Raw genomic sequence first — 26,352 nt, forward strand, 5'->3', positions numbered from 1 at the left:
CTATATCTGTCACCGATGGGTAAGCCGTTAGGGAAAATTCCAAAATATCTAGAGAAATTTACAAATGCGTACTGGGCTATGCAGTTTCTGCAATATCGATTGAACCTTCTCCCCACTGGAGATATTTGCCAAATTAGATAGCAAAGCAAGGAAAGGGAAGGGGATTAGGTTGCACCCTATGCAAAGACCTTACAGTAGTACAAAATAGAAAACACACTGTTATTTTGCACGACGCTGACTAAAATTAGAACTCTTTATTAAAGTGCTTTATATACAATCCTGAAGTGCTAAATGCTGACCTCTTCTTTGCACTAATCTCAAATGGAGAGGAATTACTAGCTATGATCACAATATGAAAAATATTACAAGAAGGAACTCTGATAAAGCTAAAGTAGCACTCACTGATATCCTTTTTATTCGTTTTGAATCTTTAGTATGGAATAGTATGTTTTATATTTCTTAAAAAGACATAGACGTCAGATAATATATGAATTCTTGTTCTGAAACTGATGTTTTTTGATTAATTCCTACTTTTGAATTTGATGAATTAGCAGATTTCTATGAAACTGAGGAATTTGTTACAGTTTTAGTATATATAAACTTAATTTAAAGAGTTTGAAGTGGTTTGTTATTATGTATGTACATTATTGTGTAAAGCTGTCTTCGTGAAACTAGAATCACAAAAATAAAACAAAATCAAAAAAATCCAAAATTATTATTTACATCTTTCCGGATTCCCTTTCTAATGTCCTCTGTTTTTCAATCAGCACTTTCCAGTGCTTTCCTTTTTTCTGTGCAGCCCAGTTTCTATGTGTTCTATAATACTTTTGATCATGCCCTGTTCTGCAGTCCAACCTTGATCCTTTAGACACCCCTCATTGAGAGATTTCCTTTTTTGTACCCTTTGCCTTTATTTCCCAGGGCAGGGATGGAGGAGATGTTGCACTAATTTAGTTTTCCCAAGTCCTATTCCCTGACTTTCTCTTGGAGTTTGCTCCTGGATTTACCTTGCACATCTGTTTTTGTTCCCTATTGGTTGTTAGGTGTGGTGTGCTGTTTTGCCTATCTCCAGTGTGAATGCCTTATGATTTCCTCACTGTTATGTAAGCACCATTTATACTTGTCCCTTGATAAGAGTCGTATGTATTACATTATTCTCCCTTTGCTATTATAGCCTTTCTGGGCCCCTGTTTGATCAGCAGGATTTGTGGGCATCACTGACATTCCAGGTGGTATTTCTAGTTCCCCATAGTATATTTTTTAAATTACCTTACAAAATATCATCAAGGGTGCAAAAGGAACTGTGTGTGAGGAGCTTGCAGACTTACTTTGTAATCGTAAGGAGCGTCTATGTTTTTACCCCACATTTCTTTCTACTTGCACATCCTAGGGTTAGCGTGCATGTACCTTGGTTCCTGAATGCATGTTGTTTGATATGTATTACTCACTGTGTGATCCTGTTCACATTTCCTATGTCTTTCCCATGACACACCAAGACATTTGTTAGTCTACTACCTGAAACTGTTCATGTATACTAGAGTGTAGTAGAAGATGATGAAGCTGCATACCCATGCTGGAGGCTCTGGTACTGGACTTCAGATTCTCCTGAAGAAGAAACTCTTCTCCTTTCTGCCCAGAGGGATCTGCAGTGATTCCTGGAGCGCATCTGCCTCAGTGTGACGCCAAGTGTAAACAGTCAAGGAAGTGAGTCAGTGTGTTCACTGATAACGTGGCAGTGATTCCAACGCATTGCTCTGCTGGTAGGAGGATTACCAGCTTAGCGTTTTGTTTCGCTGTGGCTGGAGCAGCATTGCTGGAAGGAGGATTACCAGCTCTGTGATCTCTTTGCTGTGGCCGGAGCTGCGCTGTGCCCGACTCCCCGGACTGCATAAATTGGGAATCACAACACGTCACTGCGAGCGTGCCTGCCTGAGTGCGATGCCGGGCGTAAGCAGTCAAGGTAGTCTGGGTAGGCTGAGGTGAAGTTATAATAGTCACAAGTATCAAATTGTGGGTACGTTTCTACTTCTTTTTCTCCATCAGTGTATGGAAGGAAGAAAAGAAAAATATTTTAAAGAAGTAATGGTCCAGCACTGGCATTTCCGAGGACCACTTTATCAGAAGTAGCCTTAATTTGTGAACCCTTTGACCAGTATTCTTTAGAGATGGAATTAGCTTGGGATCTTTTGAAAATACTATCAGATTGTAATCAAGAAAGTAAAGCACAAGACATTGTGGGAATCGTATGTCTAATTACGTCTACAGGGATCCCAAGACAGTGCTTGGATTACACTATTACATTCACAAATATTGTTGACTGCTAGAAGCTTGAGTGAAGGAAATCAAAGCTTCAGCAATGAAATAAAGCAAAAGGTGGGGTGAAGATATTTTAAAAGGGTGAATGGAAAATTGGTAATGCTTCGCAAAGTGAATGGAAATATATCTCAAAGGATTGTAATATTCTGCAACTAAATTATTCATTAGCAGTGCCCCAAGACTTATTTATTATATCAAGCAGTGAACCTGAAAATTATTTAGATGTAGAGAAGGAATTAGCTGATGAAGTGGGGCTATCAAGGGAGGATGCATGTGTTCAACCAGGGGGCAACACTACTCCATCAACATTGGTTGTACTGAACTCCCTTGTAAACGTTTTTGAATTACTTAGAGAGGAAGTGAAGGGTCAAGAAAATATTTTGTTCGACGTACAAGGAAAACTTGACACTTTGGTGAAAGAAGAACTGCGTAATAAGGAATTGTTTAAAAAGTTGGATGGGACAAATGAAGAAAGTAAAAAACAATGTGCTATATTGGTGGAGATGTATGGAAAAGTGAATACACGAAGTGAAATATTTCCAAGAACCAAAAAAGTTGGTGGATATAGAGGAGTTTGAAAAGATGGGGAGGCCTCTATTTACACAAAAATCAGGAAATTATGGAGCACTTGAACAAATTAATATTAGGAAGGAATACACTAATTGAATATGGGGATACTGTGAGAAACCTGACGGTATTCTTCCACCTACTCCCTCGGGATCTTGCATTCAGGTGGCCAGGGAAGAGCCATCGCTTTTGGATCTTGATCCTGGGAGCTGACAAGCGAGGTAGGATCACCTGAGTGAAGGGTTACGAAGGATTGGGAGGAGACTGCCCAAGGGTGAGACATGGTATTCCCCCATTCCCAATAATACCCCAACCCACTCTCGCTCAGCACTCATGGGGTATTTTCAATCTCACCCCATCTCACCCTCCCCATTTCCAACAAATATTGAGACAAGGAAGATGCAATGTAGATCAGTGAAGAGTACACATAGAAACAACATGGGGAAAGTAAGGGAAACCTACTATAAAAAGAACTCAAGTTGTCCAACTAAGAGTCAGGCATTCAATAATGACCACTTACACCTGACTCCACTTGACTGTTCAATTGTAAAAGGTGTTTTTTTTTTTTTTACAGAGGAGCGAGCGAGCTGGTGATGTTGCCAGGATCAGAAAGGCTGAGGAGCAGAGCTGAGGAGCATAGAGCAGCAGGACCCAGAGCTTGGAGGAGAACGGCATGCTGAGACTCTGGCCCAGTGTTTGAAAGGGGCTGCAGCATGACTAGGGAGTCGTGTCTCCAAGGAGCCGGAGCGAGGCACCCTGCTGTTGGCGGTCGGAAAAGTGCTTGTTCCCTTTGGACTTGTGCTTGTCCCAACGGTGCCAGATGGGCAGGTGGTGAGACCCTGACCTCAACTCCTTGTATTCGGAGGGACCGCTCGTAAACACGATGCCGCCCGGTGAGTTTCATGTCAGTGAGAGAGAAACTCAGGAGCGTGCGATTGACTGGAGTGTAGCGGGACAAAGGCACAGTTGATAAAGCGGCACAGAGTGGAAAAGAGAGTGAAAGCTTGTAAAGCGTCACAAAGCTAAAAGGTGAAAGAAGCGAGAGAAAGCTTTCAGAGTGGAAAAGTGAAAGGAAATATGGAAAAGCCAGAAAGAGTAAGAATATAGATAAGGAAAGCTACAGAAGGAGAAGCCGCTAGCGGCGCAGATGAAAAGTAAAAACATTAAGGTGAAAGTGTGCACTAAAAAGCAAGGAAAGCGAAAGTGTTCACGAGAGAGCAAAGAAGGTGCAAGTGTGCAAGAGAAGGAAGCCAAGGAAACAAAGGAGAACAGGAAGGGTGCAGAAAGCACTGAAAGGTTAAAAAGGAAGATCAAGGAATAAAGAGAGGGGTCACGCCCAAGAGGAGCAAAGAACCTGGCGGTTTCGATATCCTGAACATCTGAACTTGTGTTTGAATCCAAGAGGGGCCTAAACTTGGGCAAGGGAACCCTAAGAGGCCTAACAAAGTGGAATACCTATTATTTTGAGATACTGAAGAAATTGAAACTTGGGAAAGAGGGATACTCAGATTCTGGTGTGGCTTGACCCATCTTTCCCAGAAACTGCCGTGTGCTGTCACTCTTGCTGTCTGCTGTCAACCTCTGGATGGGTAACAACTGGCTCTGCCTCAACAGCAAGAAAACTGAGGTTCATATTGTATGCACCTCTGCTTATTCCTCGCCCTGGTCATCTGCTTTCTGGCCGTTGAACTTGGCCCTCTTCCACTGCCCTTGGCAGTGGTCAGGGATCTGGGAGTGAAGCTTTCCACCTGCCTGTACTTGCAGGTCCAGGTGAGCGCTGTACGTCAATCAGTCCATTTCAAATTGTGCATTCGGGGCAAAGTGCTGCCGTAACTTCCACCACAGTTTTGTCCCCTTACGGTATCCTCCTTGATCACAGGATCCTTGGCTTACTGCAATGCTCTTTACCTTGCACAACCAGTTTATCTCCTGCAACAGTTACAAATTCTACTAAACTCTGCAGCCAGGCTGACCACCGGTGCTTCTCGTTATTCCTCAGTCTCCACCATCCTGAACTCCCTGCATTGGTTGCCAGTGCCTAAGCGCATAAAGTTCAAGACCCTTTGCATTGCTCATCAGGCCTTCTACAAAACAGGTCCCGAATATCTTCAGACCAAATTCTGCCAGTACTTTCCTTCTCGTTCACTCTGCTCAATGGCCGAACAGCGTATCTCTGTTCTCTGGTTTAAGTGTTCCCGCAAGGGAGGACAATCCTGTTCAGTTGCCACAGCACAACTGTGGAACTCCCTTTCTCCATCTCTTCACAGTGTCTGTGATCACTTGCCATTCCAGCTTGCTGTGAAGACCTTTCTGTTCTTAGCCTAAAACATTTTATTGTTCTCTCTGCCTCCCCCCCCTTCAGTCTTGCTTGCAGCACCATGATGCCCTAGTTGGTGTAAGTTTGCGCTCTAGAAATGTTCATAACTGTCATACCCCTGGCGAGGTGGCGTGTATGGATTAGATGGAGACTTCGCCTCCATTGATTGTTCCACTACATTGTCCGTACGCTCGGTTAGCGGTCTAGTGGTTTTGCAACATGGCCACCGCCAAGTGCTTTTGTTTCGGTAGCTCTCGGCGGCCCGCGCATTACAACGAAGGAGAAAGAACAGGAACGTTGCAAGTGCTCAGGTATCATTTCGCTTAGCAGTGATCCGCCCCTTTCCTTTTTTCCATCTGTCTTTCACTGTATTCCTTCTTTTCTCCCCTATTTGTGCCTTCCGGACTCTTCAGCCTCGTCTTTCCTTCTGCCCCGTGTCATTTTTGTTTCCTTACCGCTGAACTCCTACCTTTATCGGCTCGCTCACCATTCCTGAGCCGGGATCTGCTCCGCTCCCTTCATTTCCTCCTTTCCGGTGCCCTGGTATTTCATCTTGTTCCATCCCCTTCTGGGTTCCTGTTTTGTTATATTTGGTTCCATCTCCATTACGCGGTGCTATCCTGCTACCTTGACATTGCCTGTGTTTGCTTCTGGTAAGTCCCTCCAGCCACTCAGGATTCTCGCAGCACTGGCAGCAAATAGCCCAGAGATTATTGAATAACTTTGGTTTTTTTAATGCCTTGTGGCTTTTCCCCCACGGAACTTGGCTGCTACGGAAGAGAGGTCACTGGACCGCCAAGAATTTGGGGTCACAGTGGCTTCCTCTCGAGACAGGCCGTTTCTTCATAAAAAAAAGAAGGAGCTACCAGTTAGAAGACGGAAGAAGAAAGTGGATTCTTCATCGGTATCTTCAGGTGAGGAGGAAGGGGTGGAGAGGGAGTCTTTACTCTCTGAGGTAGAGGAGGACATTTCAGACCCGGTTGACAGTTTGCAACGCCTGTAAGTTACCATGGCTACTGCTCAGCAAATTCAAGAATTGGTAGCAGCCGTACAGAATCTAAATCTGGAAGTACAGAATCTAAGTCAGAAAATACAGCCTTACAACAGAGGATGGCTGCCAGAGAGCAACAGAGCACTGATCTCCCTCCCATGGGCTTATTATCTGGGAAATTTGATTCCAAGAAGGTTAAGGAGTTCTTAGAAGCGTGTAACATTCATTTTGCTTTTAGAGCTAGTGTGTTTGCCTCGGACCACGTTAAGGTGGGACTCATGATCTCACATATGACTGGCAATGCTTTGGCATGGTACACCCCCTTGGTTTCCCAGACAGATTCGGTTTTGAAGATTATGGTGCCATTAAGACACTTCTTCAACAAACCTTTCAGAGAGCCGAGAACACATGCAAAGACCTATTGGATGTATGTCAAGGAAACTCTGATTTGTTATCCTACATCACAACATTTAAACAATTGGCCGCTAAAGCAGGCTGGACTGAACAGGCTCAATATACAATATTTCGTAGAGGTTTACGAGAGGACTTAAAGGACGAACTTGCTCGTATCCCTCGCCCAGCTACATTTTCTGACTTTCTATCAGTTGTGCTTCGCATAGATTTCCGGATGACAGAACGAAGAATAAGAAGGCCCGTGGGTCTTTGGCATATCCTGAAACTAATCCACTACCGTCCTCACCTGCGACTCGCCAAATTAAGGACGAACCTATGCAGATAGGAACCACCAGATCTCCTCTTACGCCAGAAGAAAGAAAAAGAAGAAGTGAAGGAAGTCTCTGTATGTACTGCGGCGCAACCACTCATCTATTGAGAGTTTGTCCTTAAGTGCCTCCTAGGAGGTCGGGAAACGAGCGCCCTCGATAGTTAGTAGGACCGACTATCGAGGGGCTTCCTCTAGTCCCTATGTTACTCTCACAGTATCCTCTTCCAAGATTACCGAAGATTCTCTTCTCATGGTGTTAGCTGTGAAGCTACAGTTTGGTGAAAAAGAAGTAGGAACTCAGGCTTTATTGGATTGTGGGGATGCCAGGAACTTTATTGATACCGTCTGGGCAGACAAGGTTGGACTGCTAAGAATTGCCAAGAAGGAAGACCAAAAGGTGGAAAGTGTAGACGGAGAACCTTTGAGCTCAGGTCTTATCACTCATACCACAGAAGAATTGACGGTCATCATTCAGCAACATTCCGAAAAATTGACTTTTGACATAATCCGTGCTGCCCACTTCCCTGTTATTTTGGGGATCGGATGGCTGCGGAAGCACAATCCTACCATCAATTGGACCGAGAACCTGCTAAGTTTTCATTCCATTTATTGCAAGAAGAAATGTCTTCCTGAACCTAGATTCAAAACCGTCAAGACAGTCTGTAGTACAGAGACCAACGCCATACATTGTATACCTAGATATCTGGCAGAGTTTTCAGGGGTGTTTGAAGAAAAGGTTCCTATGGAGTTGCCACCACACCGACCCGAAGATTGTTGTATTGATTTGATCCCCGGATGTAACGCTCCGCTGGTATCCACGGTAACGTCACTCAGCCTGTTCTGATCTCTTATGACCTCAAAACCTACCATGGAGTCTACTCGACTGGAGACTGGGCCTGAAACACAGGATTGGTAGAGTTTAACTCCCTATTGTCTCTGTGTGCTTGAACCCCTTCTTCCCCGGGGTCCAACCCTTCCCTTTGATCCACAGCTCACCTTGTTTTCTTGGAAAGTGTGCTCTCCGTCCTCCTTTCAGCGCAGGGGCGCGTTGATTGATGCGGGCTCGTTGCTGCCAGGTTACTTCACTGGCAAAAGTCCGACAGGTAAGTATAATGAGTCTTTTGAACAGTTCTTAACTTTGTTCCTTTCCTTCCTTAGATGTTGGCCGGTGTCCGGGGATGGCAATGTGCTGCTGAGATGAGTAGCGCTGAAAGTGAGTGAGTGAGAGCGGGATGCGCAATGCGACCCTTCCATATTTGTATTGAACCGAGTTCTTTTTCTGTGTCTTTTAGGTGCCGCAATGTTTTCAGCGTGGATGCCGGTTATGAAGAAGAAACTCGGTGAGTAAGCGCGGTATGTGGCGCCTCTAGATGTTTCCACACTAACCTGGAGTGTCTTTTCCCTCTTGCAGATGGATGAGAAGTACCGGAGACAGAGTTCCCCCAAAGCGGCTGGGATTCAGGTAAGCATCTGAAGCTTGTCCAGTCTTTAAAAATAATCAAAGATTTGCTGAATGCTTACTAATGCCTTTTTTTTCTGTTCTTTTCCCTTTTCCTTAGGAAGCGGCGTGCCGGGATAGGAATGACACCGCTGAAGATGCCCGCAGAACAGAAGGAGCAATGAATGATGGGCAGAAGCGCCGCAAGGTAAGGCTGTTCCTAACAGTGTTCTTGTTCTTGCAGGAGCTGAGCACAGAAGAAAGATGCAGGCCTACTGGAGACCGATCCGAACACGGTGAGTGTCACGCTGCAGGTGCAGAAAACACAAAGCATGTTTCTCAGCCTGGGCGTGGCTTAAATAGTCTCTGGGTATCCCAGGTGTCTCTGGGCTGAACCACACCCAAAAGACTAGACTGCACATGCAGTTCTGGGAACCGAAATATGTGGGGGCATCCATCTTGTCCCCATCAATGCACTACAAGTCCAATCCCCAATGTTATCCTATGGGAGTGAGTGAGTCTGGTGCCACAAGCGCCAAGTCTGACTCCAGGTGGGTCTTTGGAGGGATGGAGAAGCCCTTGAGGGCCATCTAGGTGATCGTGGCCTGGCTCTAGCCTGACATCTTGGAGGGCTGGGACATGAGGGGCAGGAATCATGACACCGGGGCCTTAGTCCCTTTTGGCAGAATGTACCCTTTATCTGCAGGAGAAAAGAAGGTCCTCAGAGACTACCTTGATGATAATCTAGCTAATGGTATCATAAGGCATTCACGATCGCCTGCGGGTGCATCTCTATTTTTTATTCCCAAAAAAGACTCTAAGGAATTGAGACCTTGAATTGATTATCGAAGGCTGAACAAATTAACTATATGGGCCGATATCCCATTCCTCTCATCTCAGAAATTATGGAGGCTGTTCAGGGATCCACTATATTCACCAAATTAGACTTTAGGAACGCCTACCACCTGCTTCGGGTTAGAGCCGGTGATGAGTGGAAGACTGCATTTCACACTCCATTCTGGCTTTTTAAATACCAAGTGATGCCTTTTGGACTAGTCAAGGCTCCTTCTGTATTCCAGAGATTTATGGATCAACTATTTTCTGATCTTCTTTGTCAATCCACCATAGTTTATTTAGATGACATTGTAATCTTTTCTCGTAATCAGGGAGTTAACGAAGAACACGTCAAGGAGGTCCTACGCAGATTACAGACTCACCATCTTCTAGTCAAACCAGAAACATTTTCATTTTCAAAGTCTTTGATTTCCTACTTGGGCTTTGTATTATCTGACCAGGGCATAACCATGGATCCTTGGAAGGTAGAAGCCATTCTGGAATGGCCATCTCCCTCTACGGTAAAAGAGGTCCAAAGATTTCTCGGGCTGGCTAATTTCTATTGAAAGTTAATACCCAAATTCTCCCAGCTGGTGTTACCAATCACATCTTTGCTCAAGAAGACTTCTTCTCCTTTCCAATGGTGGCAAGCTGCTGAAGAAGGTTTCTTACAACTGAAACAACGTTTTTGCTCCGCACCCATCTTAAGACAACCGGACCAATCTCAACCTTTTATTCTGGAAACAGATGCATCTTCGGCCGCTGTAGGGGCGGTGCTTCTTCATTGTCATGAAGGTAAAGAGTATCCCATTGCGTACTTCTCTAAGACTTTAAATCCCAGTCAGAGAAACTATTCTGTGATTGAAAGAGAATTATTGGCCATGAAATTAGCTTGCCTGGATTGGAGACATTTACTCCAAGGAGGCAACCATCCCTTCCTGATACGTACCGACCACAAAAACCTGCAAGTACTCAAACATCTAGAGTGCTACAACACCCGGCAGGCAAGGTGGGCTCATTTTTTTGGCCAATTCCACTTCAGTATCACATACATTCCAGGGTCGCAGAATCCTGTGGCAGATGCCTCGTCTATTCCAACTACGCTATTCCAACGACGATCTAGGAAAAGAGCTCATGTTTCCTCATACTTGGATTATCACTCTGGTCTCCTCTTTCCTGCAACAAGTTAGGAAGGCTTCGATAGAAGTGGATGGAGCTATGATTTTCTGCAAAAAGGATCCTTGCGAAAAGAAGGAAGGTCTCTACTTCGTGCAAGGGAGGTTGTACCTACCCACTCGGAACCTAAGACGCTCTGCTCTTGCTTGGTGTCATGACTCCAAAACAGCAGGTCACCGAGGTCACAGAGGAACTCTCTACCTCCTTAGACGCTCTTTTTACTGGCCTAGTATGGCTACAGATACCACTGAATACCTACAGACGTGCCAGGTCTGTCTTCGAAGCAAGCATCAGACCAGAAATCGTTGGGTCTTCTTGAACAAGGGCCGGTACCATCAGATCCTTGGATGCACATATCAACAGACTTTGTAGTCGACTTACCCGTTTCCCAAGGTTGCTTCTGCGTGATGGTAACTGTGGATTCTTTTTACAGGTTAGCCCATTTTCCCCACTGGCAGGTTTGCCTACTGCCTCAGTAATGGCAGATGTATTCTGAAGGACATTTTTGGTCTCCATGGCCTCCATAAGAAGATAATCTCTGATCGGGGAAGTCAGTACACCTCGCAATTTTGGAAGGCTCTGTGTGAAAGACTGGGTATAGAAAGGGCGTTCTCTTCAGTTTTTCACCCCCAGACTAACAGGCAGACCGAGAGGTTCAATGGAACCCTTGAACAGTACCTTTGTTGCTATATCAACCGTCAACAAGATAACTGGATTTCTTTGCTGCTCACTGCTGAGTTTGCCTACAATAACTCTATACACACTGCTCTAGGGATGAGTCCCTTTTTTGTACCTATGGGGTACACCCCCAGTCTATCATTCCATCTTTACCCATTGGTTCCAATTTATCGTCCATTGAAGCTTCCCTTAACCAAATTCAAGAAGCCCAAAGAATGGCCAAGATAAGCTTACAAGAAGCTTGTGACCGTTACAAGTCCCAGGCTGATAAAAACCTGATAAAACCGGAGACAGGTACCTGAATGGGAAGTAGGTTCCAAGGTGATGCTTTCCACCAAATATCTGCCTCGTTGGGTTCATCCCTCCAAACTATCTTCCCGTTTTATAGGACCATACGAGATAACATCTAAGATAAATCCTGTGACCTTTCGTCTCAAACTCCCAAGCAGTATATGACGCATTCATCCTGTATTTCACACATCTCTGTTACGTTCTTACCAACCAGACACTTGGGCACGCATAACTCCCCGTTTAAACCTACCTACCAATCCTTCCGTCGACGAGTATGAGGTGTCACAGATTTGTGAATCCAGGTACCGTAGAGGACTTTTGGAATATTTGGTACATTGGAAGGGGTAACCCTGCTCTGAAGATTCCTGGGAACCTAGTTCTAATATTCATGCTCCTCTCTTGGTAAGGAAGTTCCACAGGTATCACCCAGGCAAGCCAGGAGTGTTTGGCCTCCGGAGGGGGCATACTGTCATACCCCTGGGGAGGTGGCGCGTATGGAATAGATGGAGACTTCGCCTCCATTGATTGTTCCTCTACGTTATCCGTACGCTCGGTTAGCGGTCTACTGGTTTTGCAACATGGCCGCTGCCAAATGCTTTTGTTTCGGTAGCCCTCAGCGGCCAGCGCGTTGCAACATTCCTGTTCTTTCTCCTTCATTGTAAGCGCTCAGGTATCATTTTGCTTAGCGGTGATCCGCCCCTTTCCTTTTTTCCTTTTATCCATCTGTCTTTCACTGTATTCCTTCTTTTCTCCCCTATTTGTGCCTCCGGAACTCTCCGGCCTCGTCTTTCCTTCTGCCCCTTATCATTCTTTTTTCCTTTCTGCTGCGCTCCTACCTTTATCAGCTCGCTCACCATTCCTGAGCCCGGTTTTTCTCAGCTCCCTTCATTTCCTCCTTTCCACTGCCCTGGCATTTCTTCTTTGGTTCCATTTCCATTACGCGGTGCTATCCTGCTACCTTGACATTGCCTGTGTTTGCTTCCGGTACGTCACTCCAGCCACTCAGGATTCTCGCAGCACCGGCAGCACATAGCCCACAGATTATCAAATAACTTTGTTTTTTTTATGCCTTGTGGCTTTTTCCCCACGGAACTTGGCTGCTCCGGAAGAGAGGTCACTGGACCACCAAGAATTTGGGGGCACAGTGGCTTCCTCTCGAGGCAGGCCATATTTTCATAAAAAAAGAAGGAGCTACCAGTTAGAAGACGGAAGAAGAAAGTGGATTCTTTGTCGGTATCGTCAGGTGAGGAGGAAGGGGTGGAGAGGGAGTGTTTACTCTCTGAGGTAGAGGAGGACATTTCAGACCCGGTTGACAATAACCTAACTCCTCAGCAACTCTGCTCAACACCTTCTTAGCAACGCTTTTAACCACCTCAACACCTCTATTCATCTTCTCAACAACTCTATTCACCTCCTCAGCAACTCTATTGACCACCTCAACAACTCTGCTCACCACCTACTCAACATTGTTCACCATATCCTCAACTCTGCTCACCATCACCTCCTATTGCCACAAGCAGTCTAAACCCCAAATTCCTCTTGTAATCACCTATTTCATCTGCTCAATGTAAACTCCTGCGGTCTACTCCGAATACAAACATCTGCACTGCTGTCTTTATGAGCCGGCTTTGCATATTCCGATGACTTCTTCCCTAGGGCCAGGCTAGGATTAGAAAGTTACAGCTGTTAGGACTCCATAGTGGTGGTAGGGTATTGGCTGAGTGCAATGGATTCATCTGCTAGGCGGTTTTATTGATTGTGTGCGGCTTGTTCATGGAGTGTGGACCGAGGTCCTAAAAGCCCAGTCTGGCATCTTGGAGGGGTAACATTTTTGACTGCACCTGCATGCGAGCACTTGGGTATATTACAGCAAAATACCATCTGATAGCGCAGTCTGTGCGGTTCTAGTAAGTGTCTTAACAACAATTAGTAACTCATGGAAGAATCTGGGGTATCCTTACCAACAGGTGCCCAGTTTCTTATACAATCATGCTCTCCCTTTAATGGGCGTGTCGCATGTGATTGTTCTCAGCTCAATGTCTGGGATTGAGTAAGGGTGAACAAGTGATCACCCCATATATCTCCTGCACTCCATCATTCACTAACATAGGGAGAGCTCCTTGGTCACCTTACTAGATATCCCCACAGTTAGGCATTGGACTTTATCACAGTGTGTAGCAGGAAAAGACAGTTTGTCTAGTTAGTTAGTTTGTTTCTGATGGCGTGTTGGTGCCCAGAGATAGTGAATTCCGTTAGATAGAGTGGTGTTGTGGTTGTGACTGTTTCGCAGGTGATGCAGGCTGTCATGTACATGATGCGACAGTGAAAGAATAGCCAGTGAAAATTATTGAGGGTGGGGGATTGAATTTTCTTAGGCCTGCGATGAGACATGCTACAAAAACAGGACTCCTGAGAGAATGGCTTTCCAACTGTCTAGGTGGTAGATGATCAGAACTTGGACAACTGTTCTGTAACTCAGAGCGGAGATAAAGGGTTTGACTTTGGGGTGAAGTGCGAGCTGGTATTGTGAAGTTGGGTTGTTCTTGGAGATGTGCATTTTTATAAGAAGTCATTTTTGATGATGAAACTGAGAGATTTTGCACAGGCCACTGACATCTCAAACCTGTCTGCACCTGAAACTTTTATTTGTCCTGCAATCCTGCTTCAGGTACTTCTTCTTTGTTGACTCGTGGGCTAGACAACCTTGGGTAGTGTCTCTCATCAGCGCCAGCCCAAAGGTTGTCGCTTCTGCAGCTCCCCTCCAAAATTAGTGAGTAATGAAAGTTCTATACTACAAGCAGGAACTCCTTGTATGCGTTTTACATGGGCACACATTGAAACTGATCTAAAGTATTCTCAAGTATTTAAACCCTTTACATACCAGCAAAAAAGTGATGAATAATTCTGTGGCAATCCTTTTATTGTGTGATTATCTGATGATAAACTGCACTTTACTATCACACCTCTCCCCTCTTGAAAATGAAGCCTGGACTAGTAAGCCATTTGCCACTCAGAGTGAGGGATGACTAAAGGGAAACATACTAACATACCAAAGCCATCACTAGAAGACTTTTGGAAAACTGTGCCTATCATGCTTCAATCAGGTTCAATCACAGAGACACTAAAGTACAAAAACTGCTGACCATGGTTTTGGTACATGCTGTGACTAAGTTGCTAGGATGACAAATCAATAACTGCTTTCTGCATTAAGACTCAATTGGAATGCTGAGAGACAATGGGATTGCTCGGAATGCATCCCCACATCTACGAGAACAAGTCATCAACTCGAGCTCACTTACAACAGACAGCGGATTAGTAAAGAGAAGAGAGTAAAGGCGCAATTTCACAAGCAGATTCACATGTTAATAGCAATCTTGACCTTAGAGTGGGTCAATAAAAAAATATGTTGCCACACCTTTATATGTCCCTACCTGTAGCTCAAGTGAAGACATCAGGTGAGGACAAATAACTAACTTCACTGAGCAGCATTAGGGTTCGGCATAATTTCTGTCACCAGCGCGGCCAAACCCTGCCTTGCTAAATAAGTTGCCTCATTTTCCAATTGGCTGGTGTAGAGGTCCAGGTGGGTGTGATCTTCTGAAATGGCAAACATTTCAGACAATCAAAAAAGAAAAGGAATGCAGACCATTTGATTGGTTGGAGGGCTCAGAAACCCAGCAAAACAGAGTGCATGGAACTCTTCAGCCACCTGATTGGCTGAAACCCCTGCACGCCTGCTTCACAGTAATTTTAGGCCATGTTGGTTGGATGGAATTACATTCAATCAGAGTGGATGAGGATTGATTCCAACCACACTTACGTAGAGTAGAATTGAAGGCAACACTGCTATTGATTATCTTTTATCCTCCTTATGTGCACCCGATTTGTGGTCCAAGGCCATAAATGAGTAAGGGCCAATAGCAAGCATCATAGACTAGCTCTGCAGTTAATAACTATGCATTGTTAACAACAACACTATTTTGACCTCTATGAAGTCACAGCTCAGTCTACAGTCAATTTGATAATCTAACAGAAAGTGTCTACATTCTTCTCCTGTAAAGTTTGTGAAAATTGAAAGAAGTAGCATGCACACATCTGCTAGCCCCAGCAGACATGATTAAGAGCTTGTGTCATTGTACCTACCGTGCTGAATCCAGTGATGTGATCACTTCTTTTCCAGGGAAACTCTCTTCCCATGTGGCCAGGGAAAGGCAGCCACTACCTGATCCCGACTCTGGGGGTGACTATCCGACGGAGGACCACATGGGGGGAGGGGACTCTTGTGGGAGGGTAGGAGACTCATAGGTAGAAACATGATATCCCCCTTTCTACTCTGTGTATGACATCCCGCTAAGTTCACAAACCTGTATGGCCTATTGTAGTACAGATCCAGTTCAACCCATCTATACTGAGTACAGGGCTCTTTTTAGCAGCTTCTGTCAAAACGCTGAGAAGAGGAAGAGGCTGAGAGTCATGCAGAGCACAAAAGCATTGGAACTAGGGACGTACTCTAGTATTTGTAAGCATCCGATAGGTGCCAGAAATTTTTAAAAAATCCCAGGACCACATGTAAGATGGAGATCCATTGTACACAACTTGGGTCGGGAAGCGAAAGGCAGATCAGCTCCAGAAAGGAGCAGAAGGGCTTCAATTGGCACCGTCACAAGAGGTCCAGAGGGGAAGAGTTCACCGCAAGCAGACCTGCAGCAAGGGAGGCATACGAGAATAGGTACAGGCACGGCGAACACTGGAGAACAAGCAGGACGCCAGCAGAAGCAGGAGGTGCCCCGCTGGAGAAGCTGAGAGCAGTGGAGAACGCCAAAGCTGCCAGCTGAGAACACAGTCAGCCCAGAGAAGGGAAGTGGGACACTGGGGCGCTTTGTGGCATATACCGCATGCCAAGGGAAGGCACAGACATTGACAGGGCGAACTCGGTTGAGGGAGCTGGGATGCGGAGTACATTTAGAAGGGAGACAAATGAAAGGGGGTCAAAGACCCAGTACCTGAAAGAACTGAATTGCAACATATGGAAGAAGTCCTGGCGGAGAGTATATCAGACAATATGACTGCGAGCCGGGAGATCCGCCCTCAAAGAGAAAGAGAAAATTAAGAAAGCTGTGGCCGGACATTGTAGCAGGCAATGTGACTGTGAGTCAGGAGACCCGCGCCCAAAGGGAAAGAGAATATTGGGAAAGCCCTGGCAGGAGAGGATACCAGTCAGTGTTGTTGCAAGGCTGGGACCCAAACCCAATTTCAAATAAGAGGTGTACAAGAGGTGCCAGAAGAGGAAAAGCAGATTCTGGAAAGCATACGAAACCCAGGGGAAGGATCCAAAACCCCTTGGGCTGGAAAGGAGATTAAACTGTGGAGAGCGAAGCAAGTCAAGGGGAGCAAAAGAACCCTTGAGTGTGTGAAGTCTAGGGGAAGGGAGCCATAACCCCTGGATTGGATAACTGCATATTTATGGAAAGAGAATTGTGGTTAAAAGCTGATAGACTCAGGGGAAGGGAACCACCTCACCCCAACTCCTCCTGAGGATTATGAAACCTTGTGGAACTTTGATTATTTATTTGTGCACCTTTTGATCTTTGTGTTGGAACATTGGAAAGCCTACAGTTGGCCAAGTGAAAGACTTTGCCCATGTGTACAATTCTTTTAGTTTAGCTTGTAAGGGTCAGGATAAGATTTTGGAATCAGGACAGAGAACTCTTTAATTTTGAACATTCTGACACTGACATCTTTAGTTTCGTTGAGGCAGGAAAATCCCTTATAGTGACAGGGCGAGATAGGTCTTTCTCCAACCCTACTTTTACTTTAATTAAAGTCTATAGCAATCATCACAATGCCTCCTGTGTCCAAGTCTTACTCCTGATTCATTACACTACCTAATATGCAGTTATGTTAGTTCAGATGCAAAACTGTCTGATCTTTTTCATACTAAATGCCTCATGCAGTTGTCAACTAACTCGGTTATACCTACTGCAGTTTGACGAGTGAAGCAAAACAACTCACCCATCCCTAGAGCTAGGTCGGGTCGGATGCCACTTGTGTTCACTAAGAAGAGTCGCCACAATGCATGGCAGATCAGAAAAAAAGATTATTCAATTTTTAATTTGATTTCTCTATCAGGATGCTGGATCATCCAAGATTGTTTGAACTGCACTCTGCACATGAGAAGTAGTATTGCGAGCTGTAAAGCATAGATGTCATAGTTAATAACTGCCCATGCAATCCAACCTAATGGTGCAGGACGCTGCTTGAAAACATTTGTTTACAAGCTTCAATGCGCCTAGGAAACCTGATGAAAGATCAAGATTCTAAGGAGGGGCGAAACTCATATTGTAAGGGGCAGAAGATTACCTTATCTATTACCCTACCATTACCTGTAATGAGCCATAATTGCATAACGAATGCTAAGTATTACTATAAATAGTCACATATGTAAAAGTTCTACTTTGTACACAGTAAACAATGCCTGGATTGCTATGTTTATGTACACCAAAATGAAACAGAGTAAGCAGCATCTTTTTTTAAATAAATGAATGTTTTTCATGTTATATACTACATAACAATCTATAAAGTGAATTTACAGCTCTTCACAACAAACAACAACCTGTAAGGGAGCACAACTATTGAGCTCAACAAAAAGCCTGCTAGGATGGAAATACGCGTGTTTAATGGCTGGAGGTAGGCCGCTTTACAGCCATCTTCTTGCAAGAAACCGGTCCACGGACTACGGTACAACTTCTAGGAATCTGGCCTTTCCTCCTCGAAGCAGACCCAATTCACTGTAGCCATCTTAGAGACTCAGGTGCAGAGGGTTTCCCCATCTTAAAGAGCGCAGCGCATCAAGGGTTCGGTGCCTTGGTTTTAGTCCAGTTGCCATACAACTCCATCTGTAAGGCCTCAAGCATATTTTTGCTTCTGCAGACAGATGAATTAATACAATGGGTGGTTTAAGACAAGGTGATCCATGTAAACTACAAATATCCACAAACCAGTTGATCCATGGCGTGTCTCATCTCCTAAATGTTAGGTTTCCATTGCTTTATTGTCGGTATAAGTCAGCCTAGATGTGGAAGCAGCAGTATATCGTTTCAGAGGTTGTCTGCCTAATAGTGCATCAGCAGATTTTCACTCCCCCTGTCACTCCCACATAAAGAAAAAAGATAACAGATAAGAAACTTACACAAATCTCGTCAAATTTTCCAAACTCCAGGGTTCCATATCTGTCGATGGGTGGGCGCATGTACTCGCAGTACTCATTGTTCTTGACCACCTCCAGTTGACGCTCACAGCATACGTATGCCAGGCGTGTCTGAATTTCAGCCATGTTCAGCACCTGCAATCACGGGCATACAGATAAACATATTAAGCAATGGAAACACCTGCAAAGAACACCACAATTTCCTGTTGCTATGTTTTTCTTACAGGCCCATCTCTAGCACAATACCACACTTGGAACTGTCTGTCATGTATTGTGTATAAGGTTTGTTTTTTAACCAATTAACAACAAAAAACATAAAAAAAGTTCTTATACCCAGGAGTTCTGTTATCATGGTCAATGATTATTCCACAAATCAACATGCACTTGAGCTATAACAAGCACTATCTTTCCTTTAACCTGCCCACCCTTTGTTTGATCTGTAAGGAAGGCAAGGTATCAAACAGTAAGACAGACACAAGTGATCACAGTTCACGGGTGCTTATTGAACTTCAATTGCGTTTGAAAAACGTGCATATATTCCCAAATCTAAAGATGGTAGCAAGCTCCGACCATCAAATAATAATAACGCAGTCCTAGGAGAGTCTTGTCAAAATAAAAGGGCCTATACTTTTATACCTATTGCCAATCCTTACTTCTAAATACAAATAGTGTGGGAATCGAGGTTATGTAAAAGAAATGTGTTCAAGAAATATTTCAGGATATTTAAGCCGTTGGTTTCCCTTCCCCACGTTTTCAGCACGAGACAACGCAACACACTCAAGTTTAGCACACGCTCTGGCTTTTCTAGCATGAGCATGCAGGTCAAAACATCAGCATCAGGGCCTTCTGTGCCAAAGTCTCTTTGGCATTCAAAGTCTCTTATTTCAGAGAGCCTGATGCAACACAACAAACATTAAAGTTCCTTTCTTCTCAGGATTTCACATGTACAACTTCTCGGGTGATTTATGGTTCACCCTGAGTCGTCCTCCGCCAGGCTCAGCCTCACTTTAACACGAAACCTTCAATTGATCTCTCCTCCTTTGGGATCGGACCAAGGTTATCTACTTCAACACAAAAACCTTCAATTGGTCTCCCTCCGCCAGGCTCGGACCAAACCTTCTTTATTTTGCTTGACCCGTCGCAGGACCACTTCGATTCACAATTCTTTGTTTTCTTCTTAATATAACCCCTTTTAACTTTCACTTCTGTCACTTCTCAGTTGGATATCTTAGAGAGACCTTCGATTGAGCACCTACGCGGTGCCGGACCGCTCTGTCAAAAGGTATTGTGTCTTGCTTTTAAAGTTCAATCATTCATCAGCAGTTCAAATTTACTTGCGTCTTTTATCACACAGGTTTTAATAATGTTCGTTTCAGCACTCGCCATACAATGTTGCTCCTTGCAAACCTTGGCCTCAACACAGACCGGTGTTGTATCGTCTCCCAAACTCACTTGCTGTGTTGATTTCATTGACGCTGCTTTGTTCTTGGAGACAAGGACGGTACCACGGCAGCTGCTGCTTCTCCCAGCCTTGATTATTGACACAGGAGGACCCTGGGTATCTCCGACACACAATGCAGGATTCTTTAGCCTGATTTCCTGTATTACGCTTTCTAATCTCGAGGGCTTTTGAATGTAACAATTCCTTGTCTGAAAGGTCAAGGGAATTTCCCTCCTTGCGATCCCCTGCTGTTTTGCAGTCTTTCTTCTCTCATTCAGCTGCAGTCTTGAAACTGCTGTTTCCTCATGTGCTTTGCCTTGCTCAGAGTGTGCTTTCGTGCTCCGCCTTTTATCTGTGTGGGGAAGCTTAATGGAAGTTAGGTGTGCGTGATTGTCAGTAATTGTCTGACCTCGCATGACCATTGAATTGGGACACCTCAGGTATACTGCTCGGGTGTTATTCTGTTTTGTCCCATAGCGTGTTGTCCGCATGAAAGTGTTCATGTTGTAGAAGGGGTTCGGGGGTAGAGTTCCTAAGTATCCTACCTGGTAGCATGGGCTAAAGGTGTTACAGGGAAGGGGATACCGCGTCTCACCATCCGGTGTCCCAATCCCACTCCTCAAAGACCCCTCACCCAGGTGTTCCTCCCACACTGGTCCACCCCCAGGAACTGGATCCAAAGAGATGGCGGAGTCCTGGCCACCTGGATGACAGATCTCTGGGGACTGGTGGGTGAGACACCTTCCGCTTTCTTATAGATCCTCCTGTTTGTTTAATCTGTATTCTATTCCCCCCCTTCCCTTTTCTTTCTAATGCATAGCAGGGCCTAGAAATCCAAGGCAGGGGTTCAATAAACTAATTTTCAGGCAAGCCTCTGTGATTTTAGACCAACGGGTGTTGATTTGGTACACTATAAAAAAGATCTAACATAACATACCATAACAGTGCATTATATTATGTAAACCCTTAACTAATGAGGGGTCAACTGTCATGGAGCACTGCCCCATCCTCTCATCTAAATCCCTTTCTCCTTGCAACAACTGTCAAACAAGTTCTGATTGCATATGGAAATCACATATATAGAGAACTGCATTATTCACAGCTGGGTGAAGGGTGGGCCAGGTAACCTACTGAAGAGTATTGTAAGGAAGGCATGGTTATCAGAAGCACGGCAGACACAAGGAGTATAATCCAAGGATGTTTATTAAACAGTATAAGGGTGAGAAAAATGCCTAATATAAACCTAAATCTAAGATCGGAGCAAGCTACGACCATCAAAGTAAAGAAAACGCTGTCCTAGTGGTGTTGTGTCAAAACAAAATGACCTATACTAAAAAAATCTATTGCCAAATCCTTACTCTATACAACAAAAGGGTGCGGGACAATGATATGTATGACAAAAGAGTGTAATGCAAACTAAAATGTCCAAAATAGTTTCAGTAGTTCAGGACTGCTAAACTAATAGACTCCCTTCCCCATGTTGCCTCATGGAACAAGGCTGAACAGTGGCATGACTGTGAGCACCCCTTGGCTCTATGGGCATCAAGGAGCTGTTTCTTCCAAAAAGGCAGGTCCCCTCGAGTCAATGTCTTTTGCCTGGCAGCGCAAGACTTTTTCCAAGCTCTCACAATGCAGGATTACCATCTTCTGCAGCTTTCTCGTGATACCCCTTTGTTGGGTTCACCTTCATCTTTACTCCACTGTTCAGTCACTTTATCAAAATGCGGGAATCGCCTTCCCTTGCTTTCACATGGCATCCCTCCGTCGGGTTCACTGTAGCCTTCAAATCACAGTTCAGTTAACTTTACCAGTTCTATAAGCTTATAGTATTCAGGAAATCTTAATGTCTTTTTAAGCAAATATTTGGTTCACTTTCAACGGTTCACTCAGGTCCCACTCCTCTGGGCTCAGACCTTCCTCTGCAGACAGTTGGGGCTTCCCTCGATCCGGCACAAGCCTTCAAACCGTCAGCATCACACTGGTTTCTTTGCAATCTTTCACGCTTTCACTTTTACGTACTTGCCAGTTTGATACAGAGACTTCCGATAGGCGATTCCGCCTCGCGGGGACACTCTATTATATTGTAGCAGGTGCGTTTACTTTTCACAATCAAGCTTCTCTTTCTCACGGCTGCCTTTCTATGCACAACCCATAATACTGGATACAGTTCAAAGATTTATACCGGCCTCCTCTCCCGAGGCCTTCTGTTATCTGCAGTTCCTTTCACTTCTTGTCAAAGACCTTCTACTCTACAAGGGGGTGTGTACCCTTGACTTTCTCTTAGTAGGACCACTTTTGACTATTTGCCTCCTTTCTTAGTTATTTTCTCGTGCAGCTTCTCTCACATGCACTCTCTCACCATTCTTCATCCTTGCTACAATGTGATTTCGCTCGTGGTTTCTTGACAACCTAACAAGCACTTCAAAAGTAAATGGCCTTTTCATTCACTATCACAAGTCAGTCTCCCTTTTACACACCGGCAGCAAAAAATACAGCTTAACAACGCCTTCTGTTCAGTCAAGGCTTTTGGCCAGCGAGGCTAGCCTCCTTTGAAGTCCTCATGACTGTTAGGGAGAATTCTCTGTTAAGGATAATTTCCCAAACCTAGTGAGTCCCCCATCAGCTTTGCTGGATTGTTTGGGGTTTATTTTTTTCTCCTGCTAAGAGTGAGACTCTTTTTCTCCCACTCTTAGGCATGATTTGAGAATGTCCTTTGACTGTGAATGTGTTTTATGGGCTATGGGGTCTTTTACTCCATAGGGCTTCATGTGTTTTTGGTATGTGTGTTACACAGCACCCTCAGTGCAGTAACACAGGGGTGTCATTGTGACCCCCAAACATAGACTCCATACCCTGGGACTGACTACTGTCTCCCAGGGCATGTAAAGTCATCATTGGCTGTACTAGTCTCAAATTGTGAACAGAACCAGTACAAACCATCATATTGTGGAAGTACTGGTAGGGGTAATTCGATTGCCCCTGGGTCTGTTTTTCAAGGGGGCACTGTCCAGTCCCACTTGTCGAGTTTCTGGCTGGTGGCAGTGGATACCACGCAAAATATTCCACTGGAATATTTCTTATGGGATTTTCTCATTGATTTTAAACGCACCACTTTTTGGTGCAATGTTAAAGATACCGCCGGGTTATTTATTTAATATTAATTCCCCGGTTGGGTCTTTTTGCCAGGACACGGTTTTAAAATGGCATTTGTGTTCGCCTCTGAAACTCCCAAGTCGAGCCCTTTGTTCCACTTTTTGGCGGGCATCTGCACAGAATCCCTCCAAATAGTGCCACTCTGTCTGGGGTCTACATGATGTGTGGGAGGGGGATTAGGCACCCTGGACTGAGTTGCCTTGGCAACTCAAGTCACACTCTTGTGCGATTGGCCCAGTGGTGAGCCGCCCGGCTCACCACTTAGCATGTTTGAGTGACGGCTAGGCTGTTGAATGGGGGTTTTTCTGCATAAAAGCAGGGCTTTGGGGACTGGAGGTTTTTCTGCATAAAAGCAGGGCTTTGGGGACTGGAACTTCAGAAGTCGCCACAGGACCTAAAGAATCCAAAGAGGGGAGAAGCTGAGCCATCTACAACAACGACACCACCAGTGGAGCCCTGCTGTAAAGAACTCACCACTTCCCCGACGACAGAGGAGATCTTCTTCCAAGAGAGTCTTCTTCCCTTTGAGCTGGTGGGACCAACCAGTTCGCCTTTTTCACCTTCCAGGACGTCTCGTGGTCGAATCGCCCGTGCAAAGCACCCCGACGGCCGGATAGCCACGCTTCACCACTGACCACAAATAAAAGGGTCATACTTTTTAATCGGGAACTCTGCGGGTGGTTTCAACCCTGGCAGTGCAACGACTTCCAGCTTTCTTCCTCGTCGAGATCATCTCTTCCTCTGGTCGAAGCCATGACTTGCATCCGCTGCCAGGAACAACTGCCCCCGCTGGAACGTTCTCACCATTTAAGGTACTGTGTCCCGCCTGGCCTCCCTTGCAAAGGACTGTCCAAGGTGTCCCGTAAATCCTTGACTTTCCAACTGGTTTGGCCTCCAAACCTTCTAACTTTATCTTTCTGAACTGATCCAACCTCTTTTGACATTTTCTGCAAAGACTTCGAGTGCATTTCCACTGTGCGATCTTGGGCACATTCAGCCTTGCTTTCTCTAAGAGTGGGCCTGGCCTATGAACTTTGGCTCTACAGTAAACCCTGCCTTTCCTGCGTTGCTGGGGGTTCTTAAAAGTGTTGGTACTGTGTTATTTCCATACTCTGCCTTGTCTCTCCCTTTTTAACAAATTATTGGAGTGCCATCTAAGGTTACACGCTCACCTCTGTTTTGCGAATAAGTGGTGTCTTAACCTAGACTTGTCGAATAATTAACTAGGGAGGGGTATATACTTATAGTGACTGTGTTTGAACTTGCTTGATATATTAGTGCTAGTGTATTTTCATAAGTGTGTTTTAAATAAATAATTATATACTTTTAATACCAAAGCTCTGGTCAGTGTTTGCTTGTTCTACTGTATTATTGGCTCTATTGTGCATACTCTATATACTGCCTAACTCCTCTTGGGAGAAGTCTAACTGCTCAGCCACAGCTACAAGGTAAATCTGGGTGGTGCAGACTGCTACCAATTGGGTTTACCGCTTACTCCTGTGGTCTTAAACTTTTTGCAGTGGTCCCTAAGGGAACTGCACAGGTTTCTGCCTAACAATGATGTACAGGATGGAGGTACCACTGTGACCTTCTGTAGTGGGAGGGAGTTGTCCCTTTTGGATTCTGTAGCGACTTTCAGCTTGCAGCTTGTAGGACCACAGCCTTTCGTTCACCTTCACAAGGAGGATTGGAATACGTAGCTTTTTATGCAGGGACTGGTGTGCTAATCGTGGATTACAGGAAAGGACCCAAAAGCATGCCCTAAGTCAGCTGACGTGTATTACAGCATCGTGATCATGAACGCTGCCCGGTGTCTTTCATTCTCCAGGGGGAGCGGTATCTTTGCAAAACGCTTCTCGTCGCATAATGGTCACTAAGCCATGGGAGCAAAGCATGTGGAAGAAATAGAGCACCCTGGACTCGTGAGAGGGACCGGGAGAACTGAGGTAAGTCAAGAGTCCTAACAGCATGCCCCTTCCGAAGCCCACCACCATCAGGAACAGGCGGGAGGGCCACAGAACCCGGTTTGTGGGGGAACAACAAATGGAACTTTCCAGTGAGTCTAGGAGCCATGACATGACGACGTGGAACACATGATCGCTCTTCTAGCCCATAACCCTTCCAGTGTACTAAATACTGTAAAGCACGAAGCTGCATACAGGAGTCAATAATATATAGGACTTCATACTCTTCCTGAGGACCCACAGTGGGAATTGCTGAAGCTAAATCCCTAGGATATATTTGAGAAGCATGAGCGGGTTTAAGGAGGGAAACATGAAACACTGGGTGGATTTTATAGTGCAAGGGCAAGTTCAGTCTACAGACAACAGGATTGATGATTTGGGAAATAGGAAAGGGACCAATATACCTTGGTTTAAACTGCTTAATACAAGAGAGTAGTTTGATGTGTTCAGTAGAACGCCAGACAAGGTTGTGGCTCTTATAATTAGGAACCAGAGTCCTTTTCTTATTGACTTAGCGCCAGGTGTTCTCTTGAGCTTTCTGTAAGTGTTTCTTTCCCATTTGTAAACCTTGAGTGACGGACTGGATATGCTCTTTCACAGAAGGAACTTTATATTTGAATGAGGGTATCATAGGAAGAGATGCAGGATGATAACCGTAGGAGGCATGAAATGGGTTATCACCTACAGAGGTGTGATACGAGTCATTATAGGTGAATTCTGCCAAGGGTAGAAGATTTGTCCATTTACCTTCTTTTTCCATGACGTAGCATCTAAGATATTGTCCCACGGTCTGATTTGCTCTTTCACTCTGTCCATCAGTTTGAGGATGGTACACCGATGAGTAAGGATGGTGAATATCAAGACGACGACAAACATGTTTCCAAAAGAATCATTTTACGGGGCAGTCCACAGTGTCTGAATACATGCTGAAGAAAGAAATGTAAAAATGTAAAGGCTGAAGGCAGTTATTTCCTGGCCACGAAATGTGCTAATTTCGTAAAGGAATTGACAATGGTCAGGATCTTTGTGTTGCTCTGATCCAATGGTAGATCTGGGTGAAGTCAAGGGAACAGGATTGCCATGGACCATCTGGAATTGGAAGGTGTCTCAGGAATCCCACAGGTCCTTAATGTCATTGCTCTGGCACAAATCCTAAAGCCTTTTATATAATCTGCAATATCATCTTTCATGGTTTTCCACCAAGCATAGCGTCAGATCTTATCTAAGGTTTTTCGAAGACGAAAATATCCTGCTC

The 26,352-nt window shown here is 44.9% G+C and overlaps 1 protein-coding gene across 3 annotated transcripts in view; it reads right to left on the reverse strand.

The window, feature by feature from the left end:
- PNPLA7 (patatin like phospholipase domain containing 7) overlaps nucleotides 1–26,352 on the reverse strand; it is a 2,986,886-nt gene that overhangs the window by 286,469 nt on the left and 2,674,065 nt on the right. For all 3 annotated transcript variants that reach the window (XM_069609797.1, XM_069609798.1, XM_069609799.1), the window contains one exon: nucleotides 18,522–18,674. In XM_069609797.1, the coding sequence (XP_069465898.1) occupies nucleotides 18,522–18,674 (153 nt within the window). The remainder of the gene's footprint in view (nucleotides 1–18,521; nucleotides 18,675–26,352) is intronic.

This window comes from Ambystoma mexicanum, chromosome 8, assembly GCF_040938575.1.
Source record: "Ambystoma mexicanum isolate Mex_15411 chromosome 8, UKY_AmexF1_1, whole genome shotgun sequence".
Lineage (NCBI taxonomy): Eukaryota > Metazoa > Chordata > Amphibia > Caudata > Ambystomatidae > Ambystoma > Ambystoma mexicanum.